We start from the raw sequence: 25,107 nt of genomic DNA, 5'->3' as shown, positions 1-25,107 counted from the left end.
GAATTACAGGTGTGCGCCAATGAGCCCGGCCCTGCATTATTCTTCCTGCATTTTAAAATTGTTTTTCTGCCATAAGAAAAAAAAATATTCTCTCCCATTTATTCACCTAGAAAAGCAACCGGTGGATTATTTTATTTAAGGTTATAATCTGTTACTAACGTTATTTATTTATTTTTTATTTTGGGATCTCCTCCTGCCTCAGCCTTCAGAGTTGCTGGGATTACAGGTTTGCGTCACTGAATTTGGCTGATTATTTATTTTGAAGATCAAATTGTCCTGGATTTGGGGTGGGGACCTTTTAGGCTTAAATGAGGTGCATAAGAAATTTCTTTCCACTGGCTCAGGAAAGCGGCAAGCCTAGGTATGTATTTACAAAAACGCCCCACTTTTATCAGCGCAAAGTCAAATTCTGGGAAGATCCAGAGCTTTCAATCAAACCCATTTGCCCCGCCCCTTTGCGTGGAGGGAGCCCTGCCCCTTGGTGCGATCTCCCAATCCCAGGATGGTCACGCCTCTTTCGTGACAAATGGCCACGCCCCTGCACGCCTATTGGCCAGGCCATCAGCTCAGCAGCGCGCAGGAAGACCCGGAGAAGTGGAATTTGCCCTCGAAACGACTCCGTGGCTTTACTGCGCATGATCGTTAGGAGCCCGTTTGGGCATTCGGAGAGGCCGGCTTCCCCGCGGGGTCGCGCGCGCGGGCACGGGGCTCGCTCCCGAAGGGGCAGGTTGGGCGGGGAGCGGGCGCTGGGGTCGTGTTGGCCGGAGGGGACTGGGCCGCCAGGTCGACGCCTGCGGCTGCCGCGGCCGAGACCCAGGGACCCGCCGCGGCTCCGTCGCCGGAGAGGGAGGGCCCGCTGCCGTCGGTGAGGACGGGCCCCAGCGGGCAGGGAGGGTCCCGGAGGGTCCCGCCCCACGGTTGGATGCGCCCCACGGTTAGATGCGCCCCGGCCCGGCTCTCCTGGGTCCTGGGGCTGTTGTGCTGGGGAGGGGGGTGCCGGCTCTGCGTCCCGGGCTCCGGCCGCCTCCTTGTCCGACACCCGCGATTCGCCTCCTTTCTCCTGGTTCTCCTTTCCCCAACCCATCCGACCCCTGGACTAAGCCTGGCGCCCCCAAATCGGGAATCCCCACATTTACTCGCTTTCCCCAGCGGTGTCCGCCCAGTGGCTTCCCATCCCGCACCCACCCCTGCCCGGTCCCTTCTTTGCGTCCAAGGGTCCCAGTGACCTTGCACTTTTTGCTGATTCTTACCCACCTCTATCGGGTTCTGACTCTGTAGATTGCCCATTATGGCTTTCAAACTTTTTGACTCAACCTACACTTAGAAACATGTTTTGTGTATTCCCTGTGCCTGTAGATATAGATTACTCAAGCACAAGTTTAAAGGAAGCCGCTTACCCCAGCTCACATGACGCAGATCTGTTCTAGCTCTATTCTAATTCATTCCATTCCGCTCCATTCCAAACGACTGTTGCTAACCCATTGATGAGGGATCTAGTGGGTCTGACAGCTCGAAAGCCTACTTGTTTCTTGCTATTTATTTATTTATTTGGTACTAGGGATTGAATCCAGGGCTGCTTAACCACCTAACCACATCCCCAGCCTTTATTTTTTATGTTTCAAAGCAGGGTCTCCCTAAGTTGCTTAGGGCCTTGCTATATTGCTGAGGCTGATTTTGAACTTGCAATACTCCTGCCTGAGCCTCCCAAGCCACTGGGATTACAGGCGGGCCACCACCATGCCCAGCTTGAAACCCTGCTTTAAACCCTCTACTTCTTGCATTCAGAGGATACTGAATTTCCACAATCAGCTAATCAAGTATAAACTTCAATTCCAAAGAAAGGGATATTTTTACAAATTTTTTACCAGGGCCAATATCATTTCCAGTGCTTGATTAAGACTCTATGGTATGATACCATCAGGTTTATCTTATTCTTTTTCCAAAAGCCATAAATGAGATTTGTGGAAGGGAACAGTGTGTGAAATAGGTGCTACAGAGAAACCTGTGTACTGCCAAGCTCATGATGAGCTAAGCTGTGCCAACAGAGATGATTTTTACTGGGAGATGCATGACATAAGTTAAGGTTTGGGAAGAATAACCTGTCGGCCCTGGAGTGGCTGCAAGCTGAAGAAGATGAAGAACATTGCCTGGGTTTAGTGTGGGCTGAAGAGGAGGCAATAAGGAAGAAAGTTCTCAGGTGATAGGAGAGAAAATGAAATGGAAGATGCATGTGATAACACATCAGGCTAGGTAAAAAAGATTCTGATCTAGGGTCATCAGGGAATATATTACCCAAGATTCTGATCCAGGGTGATCAGGAATATATTAGTCAACTTTCTGTCATTATAACAAAATGCCTGGGATAATTATAAAGAGAAAAAGTTAATTTTGGCTCACATTTTTGTAGGCTCCAGGTCAAGATCGGGAAGATCCATTGTTTTGGGGCTCTGGTAGGGGTACTGGGTGGCAATGGCAGGGAGAACATGACAGAACAAATTGCTCAACTCAAGTCCAGGAAGAAGAGTGAGAAGAAGGGTGGGGTCCCACTATCTCTTTGAATGGCACCCCCCATCTCCTAAAGCTCCAACCACCTCCCAATAGGGCTGCCCTGGGAGTAAGCCTTTTGTAGTTGTATGTGGTAGTGAGGAACCTCAGGATGGCTTCATACATTAGGCAAGCACCTTACCACTGAGCCCCAGCCCCAGGAGTATGCCATTACCTCTTGGGCCTCTAGGTAATATTCAAGATCCCAAATTTAGCAAGGGATATGGAGCTGATATTATTAGTTCAATTTCCCTTCCTGTACTCTCTGCATTTCTAATTTGCTTTGGATCAGTGACTCTTAGGCATTTTTGCCCTCAGGGGGTATTTGGCAATGTTGGTTGTTATAACTTGTGGGGGAATGATAATAGCATCTATCTGGCAGGTAGAGGCCAGGGGTCTTGCTTAACATTCTATAATAAACAGGGCAGTTCTCCATAACAAGCAAGTGTCTGGTTCAGAAGACCCCATCATGCTGGCGGCAGGAACCCTGATTTTAGTAGCAGATCTTAGTCTTCGGGGTCCACCACCTTCAGTATCTCCCAGGAATAAATGCACCCAGAGTGTGTGCTAATCACAGAGGGCCCATGCACTAGGCAGAGCACACCTCCAACCCTAATGGCTCTTTGGTGGGGAAGCACAGTGATCATCCAGGTGATGTTTTACCTGCAGGGCCTTTCCTCCTCCCTCTTCCACTGCCTAGGACCTACTGAGCTTAGACCAAGAATTTCTTGTCCTTGATGTTGTACTCTTTATAGAAGAATTTCACTTAGAGTATTTCATTTGCTGCTTTTCCTACTTCACAGGTGAAGTAGCCAGAGAAGCAGCCAGAGAAGTCATGGGACTTGAGGTCTCCTCCCTCATAAGCTAGTGCCCCAGACCCAGGTGTAGGTGGATAGTGATGTAGTTTTCTCTCATGGTTGAAAGTAACTGCTATCAGCTTCCAGGAGAGGCTCCTGGCTTTCAGGAACTTAGCAGTTAGAGTTTGGACTCAGGGTATCTGAGAGACACCTGACTATTCCTAATATTATGTGGCTCTGGGGCCCACACTGAGCCTCTTGAGACCACCAGCAGGAGGGCAGTGTCAAAGAAGCAGTGTGAGTATTGCACTGAGTTGTTGCTCTATACCCTCAATTTGGGAGGAGGGGAGAGGGGATAAGAGAGTGACAAACCATAAACATTGAGATGCTTGAATGTCCTATTTCCATCTATCTGACCTGAAAAGTCTTTGTAGAATGAAAATTTAATATCACAAAATATATACATTAGGGCCAGGCACAGTGACACATGCCTGTAATCCCAGTGGCTTGGGAGGCTGAGGCAGAAGGATTGCAAATTCAAAGTTAGCCTAAGCAATTTAGCAAGACCATATCTTAAAACATAAAAATAAAGGGCTAGGGCTATGGCTCAGTGGTTAAGGGCCCCCAGGTGTTTAATCCCTAGTACCAAAAAACAAACAAACAAAAAAATCCCAAAATATAGGACCCAAAATCAAAGTAAAAAATATATATATTTAAATCAACCTGTAATGAATATATATGTATAATAAAAATTTTATAAAAAATAATACTTTTATTACAATAATGCAAATTGATATTTCCTATGCAATTTTAAAAATTGCTTTCTGGAACCTAATGACTTTAGGCCCAGCGACCAGAACATTTGAAAACAGTGCCTTAGACAAGGGGAAGGAAAAAAAAAAGGAAATAAAAACTCTTACACAGATGTTTGTGGTGGCGCATGCCTGTAACCCCAACAATTCCAGAGGATGAAGCAGGAAGATCACAAGTACAAGGCCAGCCTCAGCAACTTAGTAAAACCCTGTCTCAAAATGAGAAACAAAAAGGGCTGGGGATGCAGCTCAGTGGTAAAGTGCACCTCGCATCAGTTCCCAGTACAATACCAAAAAACAAAGAAAGAAAACTCAGATATTTATTAAAAATCTTGATTTTTTTTTTCAAATCTTGATTCTTGAATCCTTTAGATCCTCAACCAGAATTTTGATGTGGAATACAGGAATCTGTTTGTTTTGGCAGTGCTGGGATTGAACCCAGGGCCTAGTACATGCTAACCACTGAGCTATACCCCCAACCCAGAATCTATGTTTGATCAAGTGCCCAGAGAATTTTCATATAAACTCTAATTATATATACTCAAATAATTGAAATAAAAGTTTCATGAAAACTACACTTAACCTCATTATGTGTAGGGCAGCTTTTCCCTTCTACCTCATTTTTTTTTTTTTTTTTTTTTGGTTCTGGGAATTGAACTCAGGGGCACTCAACCACTGAGCCACATCTCCAGCCCTATTTTGTATTTTATTTGAGACAGGGTCTCACTGAGTTGCTTTAGCGTCTTGCCATTGCTGAGGTTGGCTTTGAACTCGAAATCCTCCTGCCTCAGCCTCCCCGGCCACTGGGATTATAGGCATTTGCCACTGTGCCTGCTTCTACCTCATTTTTTAAATGCTGGTCTTGAGGGGGTTTCTGAGCCTTGGCACTGTCCTTAGTTCACAGCAGACACTCCCTGTGGTAAGTGGTGTGGTTGCCACGGCTACCCTGTTCTGCAACCTCACCCTCCATGGACTAGACACTAGTCACACTGACCCCACCCCCCACCCTAATATAACAACCAAAAATGTCTCCAGACATTGTCAAGTGTCACCTGGGAGGCAAGATCACCCTAGCTGGGCCGTGGGAGCCTTGGCCTATTGACACCAATTGATCAGAATTCAAGAGGTAGGAACGAAGACGGGAGGTTTGAATGGTGGCCACCCTTATCATCCTGGCTCTTGACCATGGGGACTGAGCTTGGGCCCTAACTTCCTCCTCAGTGATAGCACAGAGCCCCAGAATCTAAGTGATGAGTCATCTGGGAGATGAGTAAAGAGATGCATGCTAGCTGCACCTGGCACATGGTTGGTCTTTGGTAACAGAAATCCTGAAAATCCTAAGTCTCAACGCTTTGGATTCTTGGAGGCAGTCTTGCTTATGGTCCAGCTGGGAAGACACATACTTCTGTGAGATTTCAACTGGGATTTAGTGCTGTTCCTCAGAGGTACAGCTTCTGATAAGCCAAACAAAAAATGGCAAGATAACCCTGAGATTAGCAGAGGCTAGCAGCTGCCACCATAGCCAAGCTGGGTGGGTCAAGGTCAGCAGGCTGGTGACCCCACAAAGATGGAGTTGTGCTGGCCAGAGGCTGGACTCTACAATAGAGACGCTGTCCAAGGTGGTAGCTATGGTAACCCTGGCACTTCTTTCAGTCTCCTACAGTGTCCCCCTTCTTGAACTCCTGTGGTGCAAAGCTGTAATGAATGATAAAGCATCTGGTTTGCAGGGACACTGATAGAGCTGACCACTTTCTTCCAAGGCATGACCCAGCTCTCTAGAGCGGTTTTCTTCATGCCTGGCATTGTTTTACTTTAAGCACCCACTGCTCAGGCCAGAGGAAGGCACATCGGCTCTGGACCTCATCAGCTGTCCTAGACATTTAATTGCCTGAGGCCAACATTTCCCCAGTGGCAGAGCAGGGAAGAAGGTGGCATTTGGAAGGGAGGTTGTCAGGTTTCAGCAGCGGAGGATGGGCCCATGTCATAGCATCTCACTCTTGACATAGATTCAAGTCAAGAACCAATGAGGTGAATCTGGGCAGGTCACTTTTGTGCCCACTGTGGGCAGGAGGACATGTGCACTCTGTTCTCTCATCACTTTACGGAAGGTCCCTAGGTTACTCTTTTTCTCTCTCAACTTGTTGCTTCCATAAATTTGAAACTTGGATTTTCAGAAGACTTTTATTTTGTATTAATTTTACATTTTTTAAAAAAATGTAAAAAATAGGGCTGGAGTTTAGCTGAGGGGTACAGTGTATGTAAGTTCCTGGGTTAGATCTCCAGCACTGCAAAAACTAAAATAAAGAATTACAAAAATATACCCTTCACCCAGCTTCCCTGAATGCCAGCATCTTTATCTCCCCAGCATTTTTAACAGTAGACAAGCAAAACACAGAAATTAATCTTGGAATACCGCCGCCGTTAACCCAAGCGGCTGACCATATTCAGCTTTCAGCAGTGCTTCCGGTGCGTGGCTTCTGTTAGAGGATGCAGTCGGATCCCACGTTGCCGCGGTGGAGGCTCCTCTCTAGTCTTCCCTGATGGGGTCTTTCAAGTGTCCTGGCCAGTGGTTTGGTAGAATGGCCTCCAGAGGGGCTGGTGTGATTCTATCCAGGGTGCATTTGGGGCGGGCTTTTGAGTTCGCAGTGCTGATAGGTCCCCAAGCTGGCGAGGATGACCGTGGCCACTGGAGGGCGTCTGCTGGGCTTCTCCTTGCAGCTTCCTTTGGGAAGAAATCCAGCCTCTTCAGAGGTTGCACGGTAATGGGATCCACGTTTTTTTCTAAGTTAGAGTTAGAGAAGAAACTAGGAGGTACAGCTTATCTTTAAAGCGCTTAATATTTCCCGACTGTAAAAAAGAGTTCATTTATGAGAAGATGAACAGAAGAAATTTGAGAAAATATAAAATCACCATTCTTAACACTTTCAACGTTTTGATTTATTATGCCCTATTTATTTAATTGTTTGAAAGGTATCGACTTATAAAAGAAAAATAGTCAATAAATAACAAATGTGACCAAAATGGAGAAAAAATAGAAGGGAAGACAAGTGAGTTGAGAGATAGAGGCAGTGTCAGTGTCTTCATAACAGTCTGTTTTTTGTTTCTATAGTACCGGGGTTTGAACTTGGGGTGCTTAACCACTGGGCCTCACTAAATTGCTGAGGCTGGCCTTGAACTCGCTATCCTCCTGCCTCAGACTCCTGAGGCACTGGGATTACAGGCCTGCAGCACTGTGCCTGGCCTTTCCTGAATTTCTTAACCCACTGCCTCAAGTTTTCAATTCTATGTAAGATGATGGGGCATAATGGGTTCATTGGATCTTGCTTTCTAATTAACATTTTTCATTGACTTTTGGGGAGTCTTTTTAAAGCCTATCCCCGTCTCAGGAAAAATTTCCAGATTCTTGATTTGAAAACATTGTCACCCATTTCATTTTATCAAGAAAGCAGTGGAAACATATTCTGGGAAACATCGCCATCGTGCGGCCATTTAGAATATTGCTGCTGGTGTGTTTTTGTAGCTGTTAAGGGCCCATATAATGCTTTGGTCCTTTACAAGGGCTCCATCTGGTCTGCAGGTGAGGTGTTCTGCTCTAAAGAGGAAAAAAAGTAGTAAACCACGTGTTTGAACGCTGTGTGCTACAGATAATAAAGTGGGCACTAAAGGCACTAATATGAGAATGGAAATTGTGCATTTAGCAGAATTATGGGTGATCTACCAGCATTATGTTCTTAACATTTGTAAATGGGTTCCATATAATTTTTAGGATATGATATTAAAACTTAAAAAATACCACAACAGCCTGGTGTGACTGTAATCCCAGCAAGTAGGGAGGTTGAGGCAGAAGGATGGCAAGTTTAAGGCCAGTCTTGGGAACTTAGCAAGGCTGTCTCAAAGTAAAAAATGGCTGGGGGTGTAGCTCAGTGGTAAAGCACCCTTAGGTTTAATTTCCCCTCACCCCCAAAAAGAAAAAAATCATCACAACATATAACATATGTTATCACAACATATAACATCACAACATATAACATCCCTGTCTACTGGGATGAGGAAACCAAGCCCAGGTAGGAGAACTCCAGTAGAGCAGTCTAAGGAGCAGAAAACCTTTTTAATCCAAGTGACCCCCCAAATGTGAGTCATACTTACAAGGATTGGTTTTTAACAGCTTTACTAAGCTACAGTTAATATACCATATAATTCAATGTTTTTAGTGTATTCACATCGTTGTGCAAACCTCACCATTTTAGAACATTTTCATTACCCTAAATGGAAATCCTGTACCCTTAGCCATCACTCCCCACTCTCACGATTCCTCTCAGCCCAGGCAACTTGTTTGCTTTCAGTCTCCATAGACTGTCCTGTTCTAGACATCATACATGTATATGTATGTATATACATACATATACATATGTATATGTATGTGCGTGTGCGTGTGCGTGTGTGTGTGTGTGTGTGTGTGTGTTTGGGGGGGTGAGGCTGGGCACTGAAGTCATAGCTTTGTGCATTATAGGCAAGCACTGTACCTCTGAGCTACATCTCCAGTCCCTAAGCATTTCATATTAATGGACTCCTACAATACTCGGTCTTTGGTGACTGACTTCTTTCACTAAGCATGTATTAGAACTTCATTTCTTTTTATTTGCTAAATAACATTGCACTGTATGGATGGGCCACCTTCTGTGGTTCATCTTCTCATGTGGGGGAATCTTTCCCTGAAGGTCAGGCATGTGTGTTTCAGAGGGAGTCCTGTGCTTCAGTAGTAAAGTACCCCTGCATTCAATCCCCAGTACCACACACAAAAAGAAAGTTATTTTATTTTCTATGCCAGGTACTTCGCAACTATTAGGATGATTCCATCTCAACCTCCTAGGTGCAGTCACTTGCCAAGTGTATCAATTATTGTGTAACAAATGACCCCAATCTTACTGACTCAAAATAACAATAGTTTATCATTGATCAGGGTTCTTTGGGTGCACATGGCTGGAGGAGCAGTGGCCTGGCAGGAATGAGATAATTCCCTCCATGTCTGGCAGTGGCTGGGTGCCCTGCACATGGCCTTCCACACAGCTTCCTCCTGTGGCTATGGCCCATGTAGAGGAGGGCTTGGGCACTCTCACTGTGGGGAAATCAATGAGGACAGTCTAGATTCAAGGATGGATACAAAACCCACTGCAAAGAGCCCTGAATACTTCAAAAGGAGGATCTGGGGTCGTTTAACAGTCTACCACTCCAAGTTCTTTAACAGGGAGAGTGGGAACAGTCCATCAAATCCAAACTCTGGTATGTTGCGGGACCCAGCCCTTCCCCAAGGGGGAGGTCAACACATGCTGGGACTCTTGCTGCCTTGGCGCTTTTCCATATCTTTTGAGGTACCTGGATCTTGGATGCCTTTTAAATAGAATTTTAGTCAAAGGGATTGTGTGGTCTGCTCTCAGACTCTGGGTGCAGGCCTATGGGAACGTGGCGGTGGTTTCTTTTGTCGCACCCACTTTGACTCAGGAGGCCCAGCTTGCCCAGAGGCTGCAGAGGGGTCCTTCTCTCGGTCCACGTGCTGGGTGGGGAGCAGCCACATGGCTACAGTGAGTGGGTGGCCTGAGTGGTCGGAAAGGCCTTCTGTGGGTGGGCACGGGAGCCAGTGGCTCGAGGCCCTAGTCAGGGAGGACTCGGGTCTCAGTCACCACAGCCGTCCCTTCAGTCCCTTCACTCCCGGACTGCGGGCCAGGGGAGCCCAGGGGTGGGTTGCCTGCAGACGGACATCAGCACAGGGGCGGATGTCATGTGAGCAGGGCTCCAGGCCATGCCACTTTCTGTCTTGGAGGCCACCTTGGGTCTCTGCCACAGACAGTCCCCAGGTCCCTGGTGTCCCCTGTTGCCCCATAGGTCGGGATGGGCAGGGCTGGAAAGGACGCACAGGAGGAGCAGGGATTGGCTTGTCCAGGGGCTGGACTGAGGCTGGGGGGATGATGCAGAGGACAGGCTGGGGTGCGTCGGGCTCCCCATCAATTTTCTGTTACTCGGAAGACTTCCTTCAAGCCCTGTCCCTTGGGTTGGGGGTCTTCACTGCTGCCCAGTGCAGCGCCCGCTGATGCGGAAGGCTGTTGGGACTCAGCGCCCTTCACACTCGGTTCTTGGAACTGACCAGGACTTTGGCTGGGGGCTCCTGACCAGGGAGTGTGGGGGCAGAAGTGAGAGGCCAGTGGGAAATGGAATCCCAGAACTTTGGAGGTGAGGTTCCTCAGTAAAGAAGCTAAAAATGACAGGGGTGCTGCAGTTTTATTTAGGGGCTTTTACTGAGCAGTGGGAACCACCCCATCAATGCACACTACCCAGCTGCCCCAGTAAGACAGACAGCCAGCCCAGGCTGATAACCCACCCATGGTGGGTCTCCAGGCCAGCTGGGCCCTGCACTGGCTCCTGGTTATCCATTCTGTTTTTCTCCAGGCTGGAAGTCAGAGAGCCCCCCAGTGGCCTGGAAGGATTCTCCAACACCTGCCCTGCTCCAACTGCTGAGGCAGTGTCAGCAACAGTACAGGCACAAGGTCACTGCTCTGGAGGGACACTGGCATCTCTGGAGGACTGGAATGGCCTGGGACTCCACATTAGACTAGGGGCTGGCTCTGTGACTCCAGAAAGTCCCACGTCCCAGGGCTTCAGTGCTCAGGTCTGCAAAGTGCCACTGCTGTCCAGGCCTTTGTTCCTTGAAGGTGCAGAGTCAGGGCGACATAGATGGGGTCAGAGAAAGCCAGGAAGGTCCCTGGGCATCTAGGCAGAAAAAGTTGGGTCTACCTTCCTGCCTCTTCGGCCTTGGGAATGTCAGGTTTTTGTGCCTCGGTGTCCTCATCTGAATACTGGGTCAGTAAGAATGGTTGACTCATAACACTGGGCTGGCAGCTTAAATGGAATAGCAGTGATGACACTGCATCCGGGCTGGGATGACGAGGCTCCGTAGGTAGAAACTTAATTACTAGTATGTGAGTCATCTGAGGGCCCTGGAGAGAGGCATCACCATGTACAGTGTGTGGATGGGGAAGGTGCAGCTTGGATGTGCCCAAGGCTACCAGGAGCAGTGTCTACAGAGCAGAAGCACAGGCCCAAGGCCCTTATTTCCATCAGGTCTGCCCAGCCTCTCAGCCCTATCACCAGGGCAGCCCCATCTTCCCCAGCTGCATCCCAGGTCCATTTTCTAGAGCCCCAAGGCCAAAGGCTTCCTCTACTGACTGGGCTTTTGCCTCCTTCCTTAGGACAGAGCCCCTGGACTCCAAGGCTCCTGGTCAGGGAAGAGAAAGAGGAGACACCTATCTGCCAGGGGTGGGAGTACTGAGTGTGGCCTGAGGGCCAGGCCATTGGTCTCGAGATGCCCCTGCCTGAGCCCAGTGATCAGGAGGATGAGAGCGTGAAGGCTGGCCAGGAGCCTTCCCCCGATGTGGGCACAGATGTCGTCCCAGCAGCCCCCGGGAAACCCCAGGAATTCTCCAATCTGGTCCTGCTGATGGCCTCTGACCAGGATGGGGATGGGGTGGACAAGCCCACAGAAGTGCACTGCATTGTGTCCTTGGAGATGTCTGGCCCTGAAACCCTAGCTAGCACCCTCCAGATCCTTCCAGCCGAGGAGGAACAGGCCCTGGTAGTCCAGCCCAGCCTGAGGGCTCCTGAGCAGAAACGCAGCAAGCTGGATACAGGTGAGGGTTCGTTTGTGAGCCTGCATGCTGAAATGTGTGCCTGTGAACCTACCCTCCCATCATGCTGACCTTGAATGTCCTGTCCCTGCTCTTGGCAGAGCCTCCCAATCTCTAATCACCATCCCATCCCAGGCTGAGGTACAGACAACGTGATGTCACCCATGTGCAGTATAGTGCCTCCTAGGCACCCCATCCTCCTTCCCTCATGGGAATTGCAGTGATGAGCAGAATTCCTTCAATTCATCAAAAACACCCCGCTTCTCCACCACGATAAAACCAGCCTGGAAAGTCTGGGCTTTGGGGCTGGCAGTGGGGTTCTGAGAATGTACCCTCTGCACACAGTGACCCTGCTCCACTCCAGATCCCCCTCCCCTCAGTGGCTCTCATCTAAGCCCCTGGATAGCTAATCCAGCCCTACCCTTACCCCAGCAGCTCCACAGCCCCTAGAGTTCCTGAGGACCCCATTTGGCGGCCGCCTCCTGGTGTATGAGTCGTTCCTGTACAAGCAGGAGAAAGCTGTGGGGGACAAAGTGTACTGGAAGTGCCGCCAGCATGCAGGTCTGGGCTGCCGAGGCCGGGCTGTCACCCGAGGCCTACGGGCCACAGTGATGCGAGACCACTGTCACCCGCCTGACAAGGAAGCACTGGAGGCTCGGCGCCAGAGGGAGAAGCTGCCCAGCCCGGCCCTGCCAGAGGGCTTGGGGGACCCTCAGGGACCCCAGGGCCCTGTAGGCCAAGTGGAGGAGCCACTTGAGCGGGTGGGCCCGTGGCTGAACCCTGAGGAGCTGGTGCCCCCACCTGGGCAGATACAGAACAAGCCAGCCCAAGAGGAGAACGTAGGGTACCGAGCCCTGTCACTGCTGAGCTTGCCACCCAAGAAGCGCCCAACGTTGGGGATGGGTGAGTACATATCACCTGCCCCTCTCTCACACCAAACATCAGGGTCCCATGTGTTTTTTTGTTTGTTTTCTATAAATGTGCTTTTTTTTTTTTAGAGAGAGAGAGAGAATTTTTTAATTTTTTTTTTTTTTTTTAGTTTTCGGTGGACACAACATCTTTATTTTATTTTTATGTGGTGCTGAGGATCGAACCCAGCACCCCGCGCATGCCAGGCAAGCACGCTACCACTTGAGCCACATCCCCAACCCTAAATGTGCTCTTTTATTGTTGTTGTTGTTCTTGTTAATGGTCCTTTCTTTTTCTTTTTAAGAGAGAGTGAGAGAGGGGAGAGAGAGAGAGAGAGAGAGAGAGAGAATTTTTAATATTTATTTTTTAGTTCTCGGCGGACACAACATCTTTGTTTGTATGTGGTGCTGATGATCGAACCCGGGCCACACGCATGCCAGGCGAGCGCGCTACCACTTGAGTCACATCCCCACCCCATGGTCCTTTTTTTTTCATATGTGGTGCTGAGGATCGAACCCCGTGCCTCACACATGCTAGGCAAGCGCTCCACCACTGAGCTACAACCACAGCCCCCATGTGTTTTTAAAAGTATACTTACTCAAGAGGGGTTGGGGCTGTGGCTCAGCGGTAGAGCACTTGCCTGGCACGTGCAAGGCCCTGGGTTCAATCATCAGCACCACATAAAAATAAATAAATAAATAAATAAATAAATAAATAAATAAATAAAGGTATTGTGTTCATCTACAACTAAAAATATGTATTTTTTTTTAAAAGTATACTCAAGAGAAAAAAGATGTGTTCAAGGTCAAAGTGACTAAAAAAATATAAGCATGTCCCAATGATTAAGCCCATGGGACAGCATCTTTGCTCCTGGACCAGCTGTGATGTAGGGGTCCCAGCTTCTTCCAGAATTATCTGATGGGGGAGGGTCTCGTAAGTCAGAATTTTAACTGGTTCCAGTGATTCTGGCCTTGTAGTTTGAGCAAATGCCAGCCTCAGAAAATAAGCTTAAATTCTAGCATTTCCGAGATTTATCCTAAGGCAGGTGTGATAACCTGGATGTTATGGAGATTGTGGGCTCCATGCATGGGAAGTGCTCAGCACCAGCCCAGCAGGTGGGGCCCTGGCAAGAGATAGATGTGAATTTTCATGGTTTTGTTACCACTAACTAGGAAGTGGGCCTAGATTCCAGAAGGCTGAGGCCTCCTGACCCAGAAGGGATTGAAGGAGTGGAGGTGATTCTATATTGTGTACCTGGGACAGGACAGGGCAAGGGGCTTCTTTTCCACTGTGTATCTTTCACTATCATTTGAGTTTTATAGCACATGTGCATGTACTGTTCAAAATGTAGATAGATTAAAAAAAATTCTTAGCCAGGTGTAGTGGTGCATGCCTGTAATCCCAGTGGCTTGGGAGGTTGAGGCAGGAGGATCTCAGGTTTGAAACCAGCCTCTAAATTTAGTGAGGCTGTAAGCAACCTAGTGAGACCCTTACCTCGAAAAACAAAAAGGGTTGGGGATGTTGCTTAGTGATTAAGTGCTTGAGTTCAATCCCTGGTACAAAAAAAAAAAAAAAAAAAATTAAACAAGCCCTAAACAATAACCTGTGTCTGGGAACATAGGCTGCTGAGTCACAGCCCAGCTCATCCCCTGCCAGAGTGATTTTGAGTTGGTGTTTTATACCCAGGAGCATGGAACACCTCATTGCCCCGGGACAGGAACTCCAATTCCTCCCTGGGTGGCTGCAGGGAGGGTCAGTGGGAACATACCTAGGCTCTGCACATGCCCAGCTCTGGGGAAGCCTTAGCACAAACCAGCCATACAGGAGAAAAACACCTTTCAGTCGCCAGTTGTGCTGCTAGCCATCTTTCCTGGGACCCCTGGCTCCTTCCCTTCTTGCTGTCTCTGTCTCATGACTGCCCTGGGTCCCTCCCACAGGCCATTTCCGGCCTCTCGAGTTCCTGAGGACATGCTATGGGGGCAGCTTCCTGGTGCACCAGTCATTCCTGTACAAGCGGGAGAAGGCTGTGGGGGACAAGGTATACTGGACCTGCCGGGACCACACCCTACATGGCTGCCGCAGTCGTGCTATCACCCAGGGCCAACGGGTGACAGTGATGCGGGGCCACTGTCACCAACCCGACATGGAGGGCTTACAGGCTCGGAGGCAGCAGGAGAAAGCCATGGAGAAACTTCAGGCCAGGCCAGATGGCCTTGAGGGCTGTGCTGACAAGCAGCTCCCAGGTGTGGACAGCCTGCTCTACCACAGGGGGCCGGGCACCCTGACTCTCACCAGGCCCCGGCCCAGAAAGAAAGCTAAAGTCAAAGATCCGGAGCTGCCTGCCCAACCCCAAGCCCTGGAGGGATCCCTTGATGAGGACCAGGATGCGGACCCTGGTGAGTCTTTGTCCTTGAGGATGTTGGCTTCCAGCTGGCCACACCTCGAGCCTTGCTTCCTGAATTCCAGGGAGACGATCCAGCCTGCCCAGCCTGCCCCTGCATCTTCAGCCCTCTTACTTGCTCCCTGCCTCCTCCCTGACTGCCCCTCTGGTTTTCCTCAGGAGGTCCTGAGTTCCTGAGGACCCCTCTCGGGGGCAGCTTCCTGGTGTATGAGTCCTTCCTCTACAGGCGGGAGAAGGCCGCTGGCGAGAAGGTGTACTGGACATGCCGGGACCAGGCACGCATGGGCTGCCGCAGCCGGGCCATCACCCAGGGCTCTCGGGTGACCGTGATGCGAGGCCACTGCCACCCACCCGACCTGGTGGGACTGGAGACCCTGAGGCAGCGAGAGAATCGCCCCAGCCCCACCCAGCGGGGGAGCACAGGTGCCTGGAAGACTTCGCAGGCTTCCCTCCTGGCCTCGCATGTTGCTCCCTCCTCCTTCATTAGGTGAAGATGCTGGAGGAGCCACATCCGCCACCTCTGGCGCTCCCCTAGCCCCCGCCCCTCAGCCCACCTTCGTGTCCCACTCTCTTGAGTGTGAGCTCACCTCCTGCTCCACCCAGCCCGCCCCTCAGGCTTACAGTGCAAGCAGATAAACATACTTCCTGTGACAAGCCTCTCTTACAATCTGGGGCCCAAAGTTGGTATCAGACCTCCCCAGCTTGTCACAGATCTGTTGCATTTGTCCCTATCTGTTCACCACAACCATGAGTGGTGTTTTATTTGGTTTGAAGTTTTGTTGGTGCTGGGGATGGAACCCAAGGCCTCCCGCATGCTAAGCAAGGGCCCTGCCATGAAGCAGCACCCCAGCCTGTGCCTCACTCTCCTGTTCTTGGGGTCACCCCAGGTGAGTCTATGCCTGTCCTCATCCGTCCTGCCTGCCGAGGAGAGTAAGTTCAGCCCCATCTTCTCATCTTCCCGGCTCGCCCTTTGATGGTCGGTCAGGTGCTTCCTCGCTCCTGCCTCTTCCTATTCTATAGTTTTCGGCCCTAAAGCTCTCCCAAACTTGAGAGCCCTGGGAAGGGCTGTCCTGCAGGTGATTCAGGCTGCTCCCACCCTCCTCCCCATGCCCTTGCTCAAATCTCCACTCAGCCTGGTTCCCAGGGGAGTGACCTTTCCGCAGTCCTGTCCCTCTAGGTCACAAATCCCTGTTTAGCTCCTGAGCTTCTTTGTTCCCCAAAGCCATTACTTTTTCCTCTAACTGAGCAGTACAACACACGCCCACCTGCTGGCCCCGTGGGAACCCTCATAGATGAGCACATATAAAAAAGCTGTAGCTACCTTCCGGTGGGTACTGTGGGGTGAGCGCTCCACCTGCAGGGTCCTTGTGGGTCAGTCTCCTTCCTCAGGAAAGGGAGGCCCTAGCAGCTAAAGGCCCAGCTGTTTTGGAGGGATGGTGGGTTCTGTGACCTGGGCTTCAGGGCCACCTAACAGTGAGTAGGTGATGCAGATAGGTGGGGGGTCCTCATTCAGGGGCCATGCTGTTCTTGGCTCTGAAAACAGGGGCACACCCCACTTCTTCCCTGCTGGGGCCTGGGCTCCAGGCTCCCACTCTCTAACTGCCTCCCCATCTCCGCAGGAGGTCCTGAGTTCCTGAAGACGCCTCTTGGGGGCACCTTCCTGGTGTACGACTCTTTCCTGTACAGACGTGAGAAGGCCGCTGGCGAGAAGGTGTACTGGACATGCCGAGACCAGGCGCGCATGGGCTGCCGCAGCCGGGCCATCACCCAGGGCCAGCGGGTGATGGTGATGCGCAGGCACTGCCACCCACCTGACCTGGCGGGTCTGGAGTCCCTGCGACAGCGGGAGCACTTCCCCAACCTGACCCACTGGGAAGGCCCAGGTGCGGGCAGAGGGGAGCAGGATAGGCAAGCCTGGGCCCCGGTCTCCCTGCCTGGATGCTTTGTCCACTCCAGGTCTCTTGTCTTTCAAATCTGTCTTCCTGCCTTCTCCTGTTCTCCCTGTGTTGCCCCAGCTTTAGTTCCCACCTGGTTTTCTCTGGCCACCCCACCTCCAATATCACAAGACCTTCAGGTCAGTTTCTTAAATGTCTGAGAGTTTGCTGGCTGAGGGGCAGGTGGACAGGGAACTGGGAGACCCCTGGTACCTGGACCGGATCAGCCATAGGTCCCCCAGAATGGCCCAGCTTCTGCCCTGGGAACCTGCCAGCAAGGGCATAGTTCTAGTGGTCAGGAGAGCTCTCCAGCAGAGCTCAGGGTTTGGGCAGCTTCAGGGTCAGCAACAGAGCCCTTGGAAAGGAAGCCAGTCTGCATTTGTGGGTGTCAGGGCTGGTAGGTCTGAGCTTTAGTCCCCGTGGCCCTAAAAATCAGGCAGGAGGGTGAGGGAGACGGGACCACAGTGGTTCCTTCTGGGGGGATTGCGTTTCCTGGCTGGCTGCCTGGGGTAGGGGACAGAGCACCCCTCCATTCTGACACAGAGGCACATCCCCTGCCAGCAGGCCTGGGCTCCAGGGCCCCATACCACTCTCTTTCCCCTCCAGAGCCCCTGGAGCCCCTGGAGTTCCTGAGGACTTCCCTGGGGGGCAGGTTCCTGGTGTACGAGTCGTTCCTATACAGGAAGGAGAAGGCCGCTGGTGAGAAGGTGTACTGGATGTGCCGGGACCAGGCCCGGCTGGGCTGCCGCAGCCGGGCCATCACCCAGGGCCATCGGGTGATGGTGATGCGCAGCCACTGCCACCAGCCTGACCTGGTGGGCCTGGAGGCCCTGCGGCAGCGGGAGCGGCTCCCCAACCCAGCCCAGCAGGAGGACCCAGGTACACACAGGCAGGTGGGTGGGAGTCAGGGAAGGCAGAACAGCTGTGGATGTCACTGTCTCTGCCAGCCCAGGAGACAGGTGTCCCTCTGGAGCTTCATGTCTGGCCCTACTGCCTTTCCAGACCCTTCACGGCTCCTCCCCGTCACCTGAAACCACCCACACCCGTCCTCCCTGCAAACATAGCCTATCCCAACTACCAACTTTCTTCTTTCTTTAGTTCTAAGACAGATTTTTTTTCCCCCCACAGGTCATTGTCTGTTTTGAAAATCTAATAAAAAATATAGCCTACTCTAGAAGGCTGTGCTGATGTGTGTGGAGTGTACACAGGAACACACACACAGAGTTTGTCTACAATTAATCATATTGAATTGAAAATGGGTTCCCCGCACTTAAACAAATGTAAAACCAGACCGGACGTTGTTTATTTGGTCCTGGGGATTGAACTGAGAGGCACTTTACCACTGATTATTTTTTATTTTAAGACAGAGTCTCGCTAAGTTGCTGAGACCGACCTTGAACTTGGTATCCTCCTGCCTCAGTCTCCCACGTCACTGAGATTACAATTGTGCCCCTGCGCACCTGGTGAAAACCAGCCTTTAGAAGGCATCCTGTGGGGCTGGGGCTGGGGCTCAGTGGCAGAGCACCTGCCTGGCATGTATGAGGCACTAGGTTCGATTCTCAGCACCACATACAAATAAAGGTATTGTGCCATCTACAACTAAAAAAAATGTCAAAAAAAAGACATCATTTTTCTCACATTAATCCATGTGAACAGTAAGGACCAGCTGGTATAAGGTAGAAATTAATCCAAGTTGTAGAAAACAACCAAAAGATACTTCATTTATGCTTAAAGATATAAATTTCCATGAGAAACCCCAGGTTTGTCTTAAACAAGAAGTGAAAGTCTTCAGAGGCTTTGGCACATGACAGGTTGTCGGCTTCTAGTGAGCTCCCATTGATGATGAGGGCTGGAGGCCAACTCTCATGGTCTCAAGTAGCCATTTTACCTTACACCGGAGGTTTTGGGTATTAGAAAACCAAAATTCCCAATGCATCCCCCAGTCAGAGTCACTCTGCCTGCTTTTCTTTAGCCCCAGGGCCTTGAGTTCATCGTTATCAAGGTGGGTCATTTGTTCAGTGAGCTTCTACAAGAAAAGAATTCTTAATTCATCTTTTCAATTTTCTTTCTCAGAAAAGATAAAACTTCTGCCTGAAGTTCAACAGTGCTTCGAGACTTGTTCTTCTGAAAGCCAGCAGATTTGTGGGTAACTGCTTTGGTTATATGATGTCATGTTGCAAATCTCCCCAAAACCTGGAGGTCCTCACAGCTTCTGGTGGGTCCTCACAGGTTGTGGGTGTAGTTGGGCTGGTAGTTCTGACTCAGGGTGGGGAGGCACCTGAGGCTGAAGAAAGGATGTCACTGGGATGCACCAAAAGCAGTTCTTAGAGGACAATTTATAGCTACAAAGTTATATTTTTTTATGGTGCCTTTTTAAAAAATTTTTTTATAAAGTTATATTTTAAAAAGAGGAAAGATCTCAAGTCAACAACCTAAACCTCCATGTTGATATACTTAAAAAAAAAAAGCCAAGAAGATGAAATTTAAAAAATTTTTTGTTTTAGTTACAGTTGGACACAATATCTTTTTTTTTTTTTTTTTTAGAGAGAGTGAGAGAGGGGGGGGGAGAGAGAGAGAGAGAGAGAGAGAGAGAGAGAATGAATTTTTAATATTTATTTTTTAGTTCTCAGCGGACACAACATCTTTGTTGGTATGTGGTGCTGAGGATTGAACCCGGGCCGCACGCATGCCAGGCGAGCACGCTACCACTTGAGCCACATCCCCAGCCCTGGACACAATATCTTTATTTATTTATTTTTATGTGGTGCTGAGGATCGAGCCCAGTACCTCTCATGTGCAAGACAAGTGCTTCATCCCTGAGCCATAATCCCAGCCCAAGAAGATGAAATCTAAAACAAGCAAAGGGGAGAAAATAAAGATTAGAAAAAAAGTAATGACATAAGGAATAGAAAAATAATAGGGCTGGGGTTGTGGCTCAGTGGTACCGCACTTGCCTAGCAAGTGTGAGGCACTGGGTTCGATTCTCAGCACCACATTTAAACAAAATAAATGAATAAAGGTCCATCAATAACTAATAAAAATTTTTTAAAAAGAAAAATAATAGAGGAACATAATAAAACCAAAAATTGACTGTTTGAAAGGATCAACAACATTCACAAATCTTGTTGGATGTGGTGGTCATGCCTGTGACCTCAGCTACTTGGGAGTCTGAGGCAGAACTGCAAGTTCAAGGCCAGCCTAGGCAACTTAGTAAAAGCCTATCTCAAAATAAAAAATAAAAAGGGCTGGGGATGTAGCTTGGTGGTAGAGTGTTTACCTAGCATGTACAATGAGGATGTAGGTTGGTGGTAGAGTGTGCAATGCCCTGGGTTCAGTCCCCAGTACTGGGAGGAGGAGGACGAGAAGGAGGAGGAGGAGGAATTTTCATAATCTCTTTCCAATAGAGGAGAAAACACTTCCTAACTCATTCTATAAGACCAGTATTGGGGCTGGGGATGTGGCTCAAGCGGTAGGGCGCTCGCCTGGCATGTGTGCGGCCCGGGTTCGATCCTCAGCACCACATACCAACAAAGATGTTGTGTCTGCCGAAATCTAAAAAATAAATGTCTATCTTTCTCTTTAAAAAAAAAAAGACCAGGGGCTGGGGATGTGGCTCAAGCGGTAGCGCGCTCGCCTGGCATGCGTGCGGCCCGGGTTCGATCCTCAGCACCACATACCAACAAAGATGTTGTGTCCGCCAATAACTAAAAAAAAAAAAATAAATATTAAAAATTCTCTCTCTCTCTCTCTCTCTCTCTCTCTCTCTCCTCTCTCACTCTCTCTTTAAAAAAAAAAAAAAAAAAAAAAAAAAGACCAGTATTACCCTGATACCAAAAGTAAGCAAAGATATCACAAGAAACTATAAACCAGTATCTCTTAGAAATATAGAAGCAGGGCTGGGGATGTTGCCGCAGTCTTGGCTGGGCACAGAATCACGAGCCACCACACAGCTTTGTAGATTCAAACAGCAATTCTTTATTCCCGAACTCACACCGGCCTCCACACACGTTCTGGGGCAATCCCAGTTCTTCTGCCACCCAATTCACCTACCCACGAGGCTTTTTTCCCAAAATGCTCTCTGAATCTCACGAGAACTCAATGGGAGCTCAGGCAGCAGGAACGCCCTAATTCCAGCAGCAATAATCCTCAACATCGAACTTCCCTAAAATCCAAGGTCTTAAACTGGGAACGCCCTTAACCCAAGGACCGGTTTACTTCCTCAAACCTGATCAGCTCTAAACCCGGATCCGCCTTGGTCTTTGAGCAAGGTCACTTTACATGCAATGTCAACAGCGAAATCATTAACATGGGGTACGCTAGCAAGGAAATTGATGCGTTATTTCTACTTGGTAATGGCCCTCAGCAGGATGTGGCTCAAGCGGTAGCGTGCTCGCCTGGCATGCATGTGGCCCGGGTTCGATCCTCAGCACCACATACCAACAAAGATGTTGTGTCCGCCAAAAACTAAAAAAAAAAAAAAATATTAAAATTCTCTCTCTCTCTCCCTCTGTCTCACTCTCTCTCACTCTTTCTTTAAAAAAAAAAGAAAGAAAAGAAATATAGGGGCTGGGGATGTGGCTCAAGCGGTAGCGCGCTCGCCTGGCATGCGTGCGGCCCGGGTTCGATCCTCAGCACCACATACAAACAACGATGTTGTGTCCGCTGAGAACTAAAAAATAAATATTAAAAAATTCTCTAAAAAAAAAAAAAGAAATATAGAAGCAAATCTTCAATAAAATACCAGCAAACAGAATCCTCAAAATAAAAAAGGATTATACATTATGATCAAGGGAGATTTATCTCAGGAATATAAACTTGGCTTAACATAAAAAAGCCAATTAATATAACACAGAAGGTGCAGAACATTCTTAAAGCTGTAGGTCCGAGACTCCTGCCTTTGGAACAGCTGCTCCAGAGGCAGATGCCTAGCTGGTAACCAGTTCCCTGTGCTAAGGCTGGCCTTGAACTTGCAATCCCCTTGCCTCAGCCTCCCAAGTAACTAGGATCATACTCATGTACCACCACGCCCAGCTGTACCTGGGATTTTTACTGAACACCTACTTCTGAGAGGGTGAGATTTTAGTGACAGCAGTCAGTCAACCAGGCAGAAAGTCCCTGTGTGAGCACCCCAATAAAAAACCTGGGACTGGGGCTGGGGATAAGTTCAGTGATAGAGCACTTGCCTTATGTGAGTGAGGCCCTGATTCCGTCCCCCCAAAAGAACACTGCACCTCAAAAAGAAAAAAAAAATTGAACTCTGGGCTGGGATATTTCTTTTTTTTTTTTTTTTTTTTTTTTTTAAAGAGAGTGAGAGAGGAGAGAGAGAGAATTTTTAATATTTATTTTTAGTTCTTGGCGGACACAACATCTTTGTTGGTATGTGGTGCTGAGGATCGAACCCGGGCCGCACGCATGCGAGGCGAGCGCGCTACCGCTTGAGCCACATCCCCAGCCCTGGGATATTTCTTGATAGAACAACTTGTGTGTGCAATGCCCTGACCTGTGTGTGGGTGGGTGTATAAAAACGAGCTAATGGTTCTCTCTAGGAAAAAAGGATTCCAAGACTCCTTAGCTTTCTTGTCTATTTACACCCTGCTCCAACCTTTGTAATGATGTGGGTTTCTTCATTATCAGGAACACTGAAGATTTAAAGCCGGACAGCGAGTCCCAGTGAGGTGGATCTCCACGGAGACAGAGCAGGAGCCCTGTCAGAGGCTGCTGGCACCCAGATGCTCCCTGTCCACGCAGGCATTTCCCATCCACTCAGATTTGCTTGACAAAAACTTGTCTCCCTCTTCTGAAGCATGGAAGGCCTTCACACTTCCTCAGAGGCATCCTGGAAAGGGGCACTTGTGTCAGCAGACAAGTGCCCAGAGGTGGGGCAGAGCAGGGCAGCGGCTGCGCCTGCCCCCCGGGTTTAGGTTCCTCAGCTCTGGAGAAGCACCTCCAGAGGCCACGCCTGCCCTGCTGCTGCTCATCTTCAGAGCCTGTGACTGTGCCAAGGACTTTCCAGCAGGGTGTGGCCCCCATTTGAGTTCAAGAGAAAGGTGAAGTGGCCTTGAGCCAGAGCACGTGCGGGAAGTCCCATTCCCTCCAGCTGAGCCACCCACCCTCCAAAGACCCATGCAAGCCACACCAGGTCTTTCTGAAAGGCTTTCCTGGTCTTTGGCCATCCACTTCCCACTGGGGCGTGGCCCTCTATAACCACTGCAGAGCAGGCCCCACCAGGGCTCGCTGGCCTTCCTTCCTGTGCTCTTTTCCAGCTTGAATTAAACCCATGCTCATGACTCCCGTGGCAGGTGTCGTTCCTGGCAGTGGGGGCCAGCCCAGATGTGGCAGGAAGCTGGAGCAGGCCAATGTGTCCGGGCCACAGCAGTGCTGCCCTGGATTGCCCACATTCACCTGAAGTTAGGTGATGAGAGTTAGGTGGTGGCAAGGTGTGTCCCCTCCTCCTGTTGGGGAGCTTAATAGCTGCCAGCCTTGCGGGACTGAGTGTCCTAGGAGGGCACACTGACACCCACAGGGGAGTGAGAGCCCCCTGCGTGCTAGAGACCCTGCACAGCAGGTCCCTGCCCCCACCCCATAATAGGCTCCCCTGGCTGGCAAGCTGGCCAGAGAGTTGCTACCCACTGTTAGACAGTGACAGCTTGGTGCCCCCACTGGCCTTCTGCCCATCTGCTTCCCTCAATAAACCCTATTTTATGCTTCACTGTCCTCTTCTGACAACAGCTGGCCACCACAAAGCCACACACTCTGAGAGTCTAGGACTGCATGTTTGGGAAGTGATGGGTTTGGTAGGGAAGTTCCCCATGGGAAGACTCCCTGCCTGTGCAGTGGTGGCTAACTGGCCTGGATGTGTCCTGGACCAAGAGCAGATGGGGGGCCTGGAGTGGGAATCTCAGGAGGGGGCTGCTGAGGAGTCTCTTTCCAGCCCGCAGGGGACAGAGCAGCACCTATGGCCTTCCAGGCCCTGATAGAGTAAGCTACTGAAAGAGGCTTGATTCTCTGCCCCGGCCCCTCAGCCTGAGCCCCCCCCTGCACTCGTCTGCATAAACAAGGGCAAGATTGGAGTGGGAGTGGCACCCCACCCTGACTCCCTTCTGGTCAGGTGGCTACTCCTTTGTCACTCCAGCCCATTACCTAACCTCAACTGCCAGCGCCTCTGGGTCCCCACTTTCCAGGTCTGCTACCAGTCAAGAAGGCTGTCCAGTGGCTACATCTCGGGCACTCAAGGCTAAGTGAATTGCTAGCAGCTAGAGTTGGGCTCTGAGGAAATGGACAGAGCAGCTGGAGCCGGCTCCTCTGCATCCTGTACTCTGTGCACCCTGCGGGAGGTGCCACCACCACACGAAGGCATGGACAGCTCCATTGCTGCTGCGCCAGCTGCATCTCCAGTCAGTTCCACCAAAGAAGGTCAGCGCCACACAGGCCTGCAGTGCCCTGCGAGAAGCACCAAGGGTCATAGCAGCTATGGCTTCCTGCAGAGCCTTGCCATCTGTCAGCTCTGCAGCCTCCACAGTGGAGTCTAGTTGCATGTCACATGCAGCCCTGTCATCTTGGCTGGGCTTTGGACACCCATAAGTCAGCATGAGGCTTGAGCAAAGTTAGAGAAGGAACACCGGCTTCTCCCCATTTCTAAACATCCACTTTGCTGGCGAGGGCTGGTTTGACCTTAAAGGCCAGGTAGACAGCCCAGGTGGCACAGATTGAGTACTCCCAGAAGGACATGGACTTGCATGTGGCTGTGGCCCAGGGCAGCTTCATGGGCCACCCACCCCTGCCCAGAGGTCACTCATCTACAAGAGCTGTCACCCCTGATCTCCAGAACCACCCCCCCTTTTAAAATACCTTTATTAAATTTTTTATGTGGTGCTGAGGATCAAACCCAGTGCCTCGCACATGCTAGGCTAGAGCTCTACCCTGGAGCTACGACCCCAGCCCAGAACCTTCCCTCTCTTAAGTTCACTTCCTCTGGAACCATGGAGATGTCCCCTGCTACAGAGGCCACAGAGATGTCCCCTGCTACAGAGCAAA

At 50.0% G+C, this 25,107-nt stretch overlaps 1 protein-coding gene across 5 annotated transcripts; it reads left to right on the top strand.

The window, feature by feature from the left end:
• Window positions 1-651: 651 nt before the first annotated feature.
• FLYWCH1 (FLYWCH-type zinc finger 1) lies at window positions 652-23,780 on the top strand. Of its 5 annotated transcripts, none has more exons than XM_081299300.1 (10): window positions 652-865; window positions 10,595-10,692; window positions 11,395-11,832; window positions 12,262-12,732; window positions 14,676-15,134; window positions 15,299-15,562; window positions 16,759-17,022; window positions 17,680-17,952; window positions 19,147-19,219; window positions 22,708-23,780. In XM_081299300.1, exons 3-10 carry the CDS (start codon window positions 11,508-11,510, stop codon window positions 22,745-22,747), a joined length of 2,169 nt encoding a protein of 722 aa, XP_081155426.1. In that variant the 5' UTR covers window positions 652-865; window positions 10,595-10,692; window positions 11,395-11,507; the 3' UTR covers window positions 22,748-23,780. The 5 variants fall into 5 exon arrangements, with proteins under 5 accessions (XP_081155426.1, XP_081155427.1, XP_081155428.1 ...); XM_081299301.1 differs by having other exon boundaries at window positions 10,595-10,814; window positions 12,265-12,732; XM_081299302.1 differs by having other exon boundaries at window positions 10,595-10,814; window positions 19,147-19,215.
• Window positions 23,781-25,107: the final 1,327 nt, after the last annotated feature.

The sequence above is a fragment of the Spermophilus citellus genome, assembly GCF_964194105.1.
Source record: "Spermophilus citellus genome assembly, chromosome: 6".
In the NCBI taxonomy this organism is placed as follows: Eukaryota; Metazoa; Chordata; class Mammalia; order Rodentia; family Sciuridae; genus Spermophilus; species Spermophilus citellus.
This window is presented reverse-complemented; position numbering and strand designations above follow the sequence as displayed.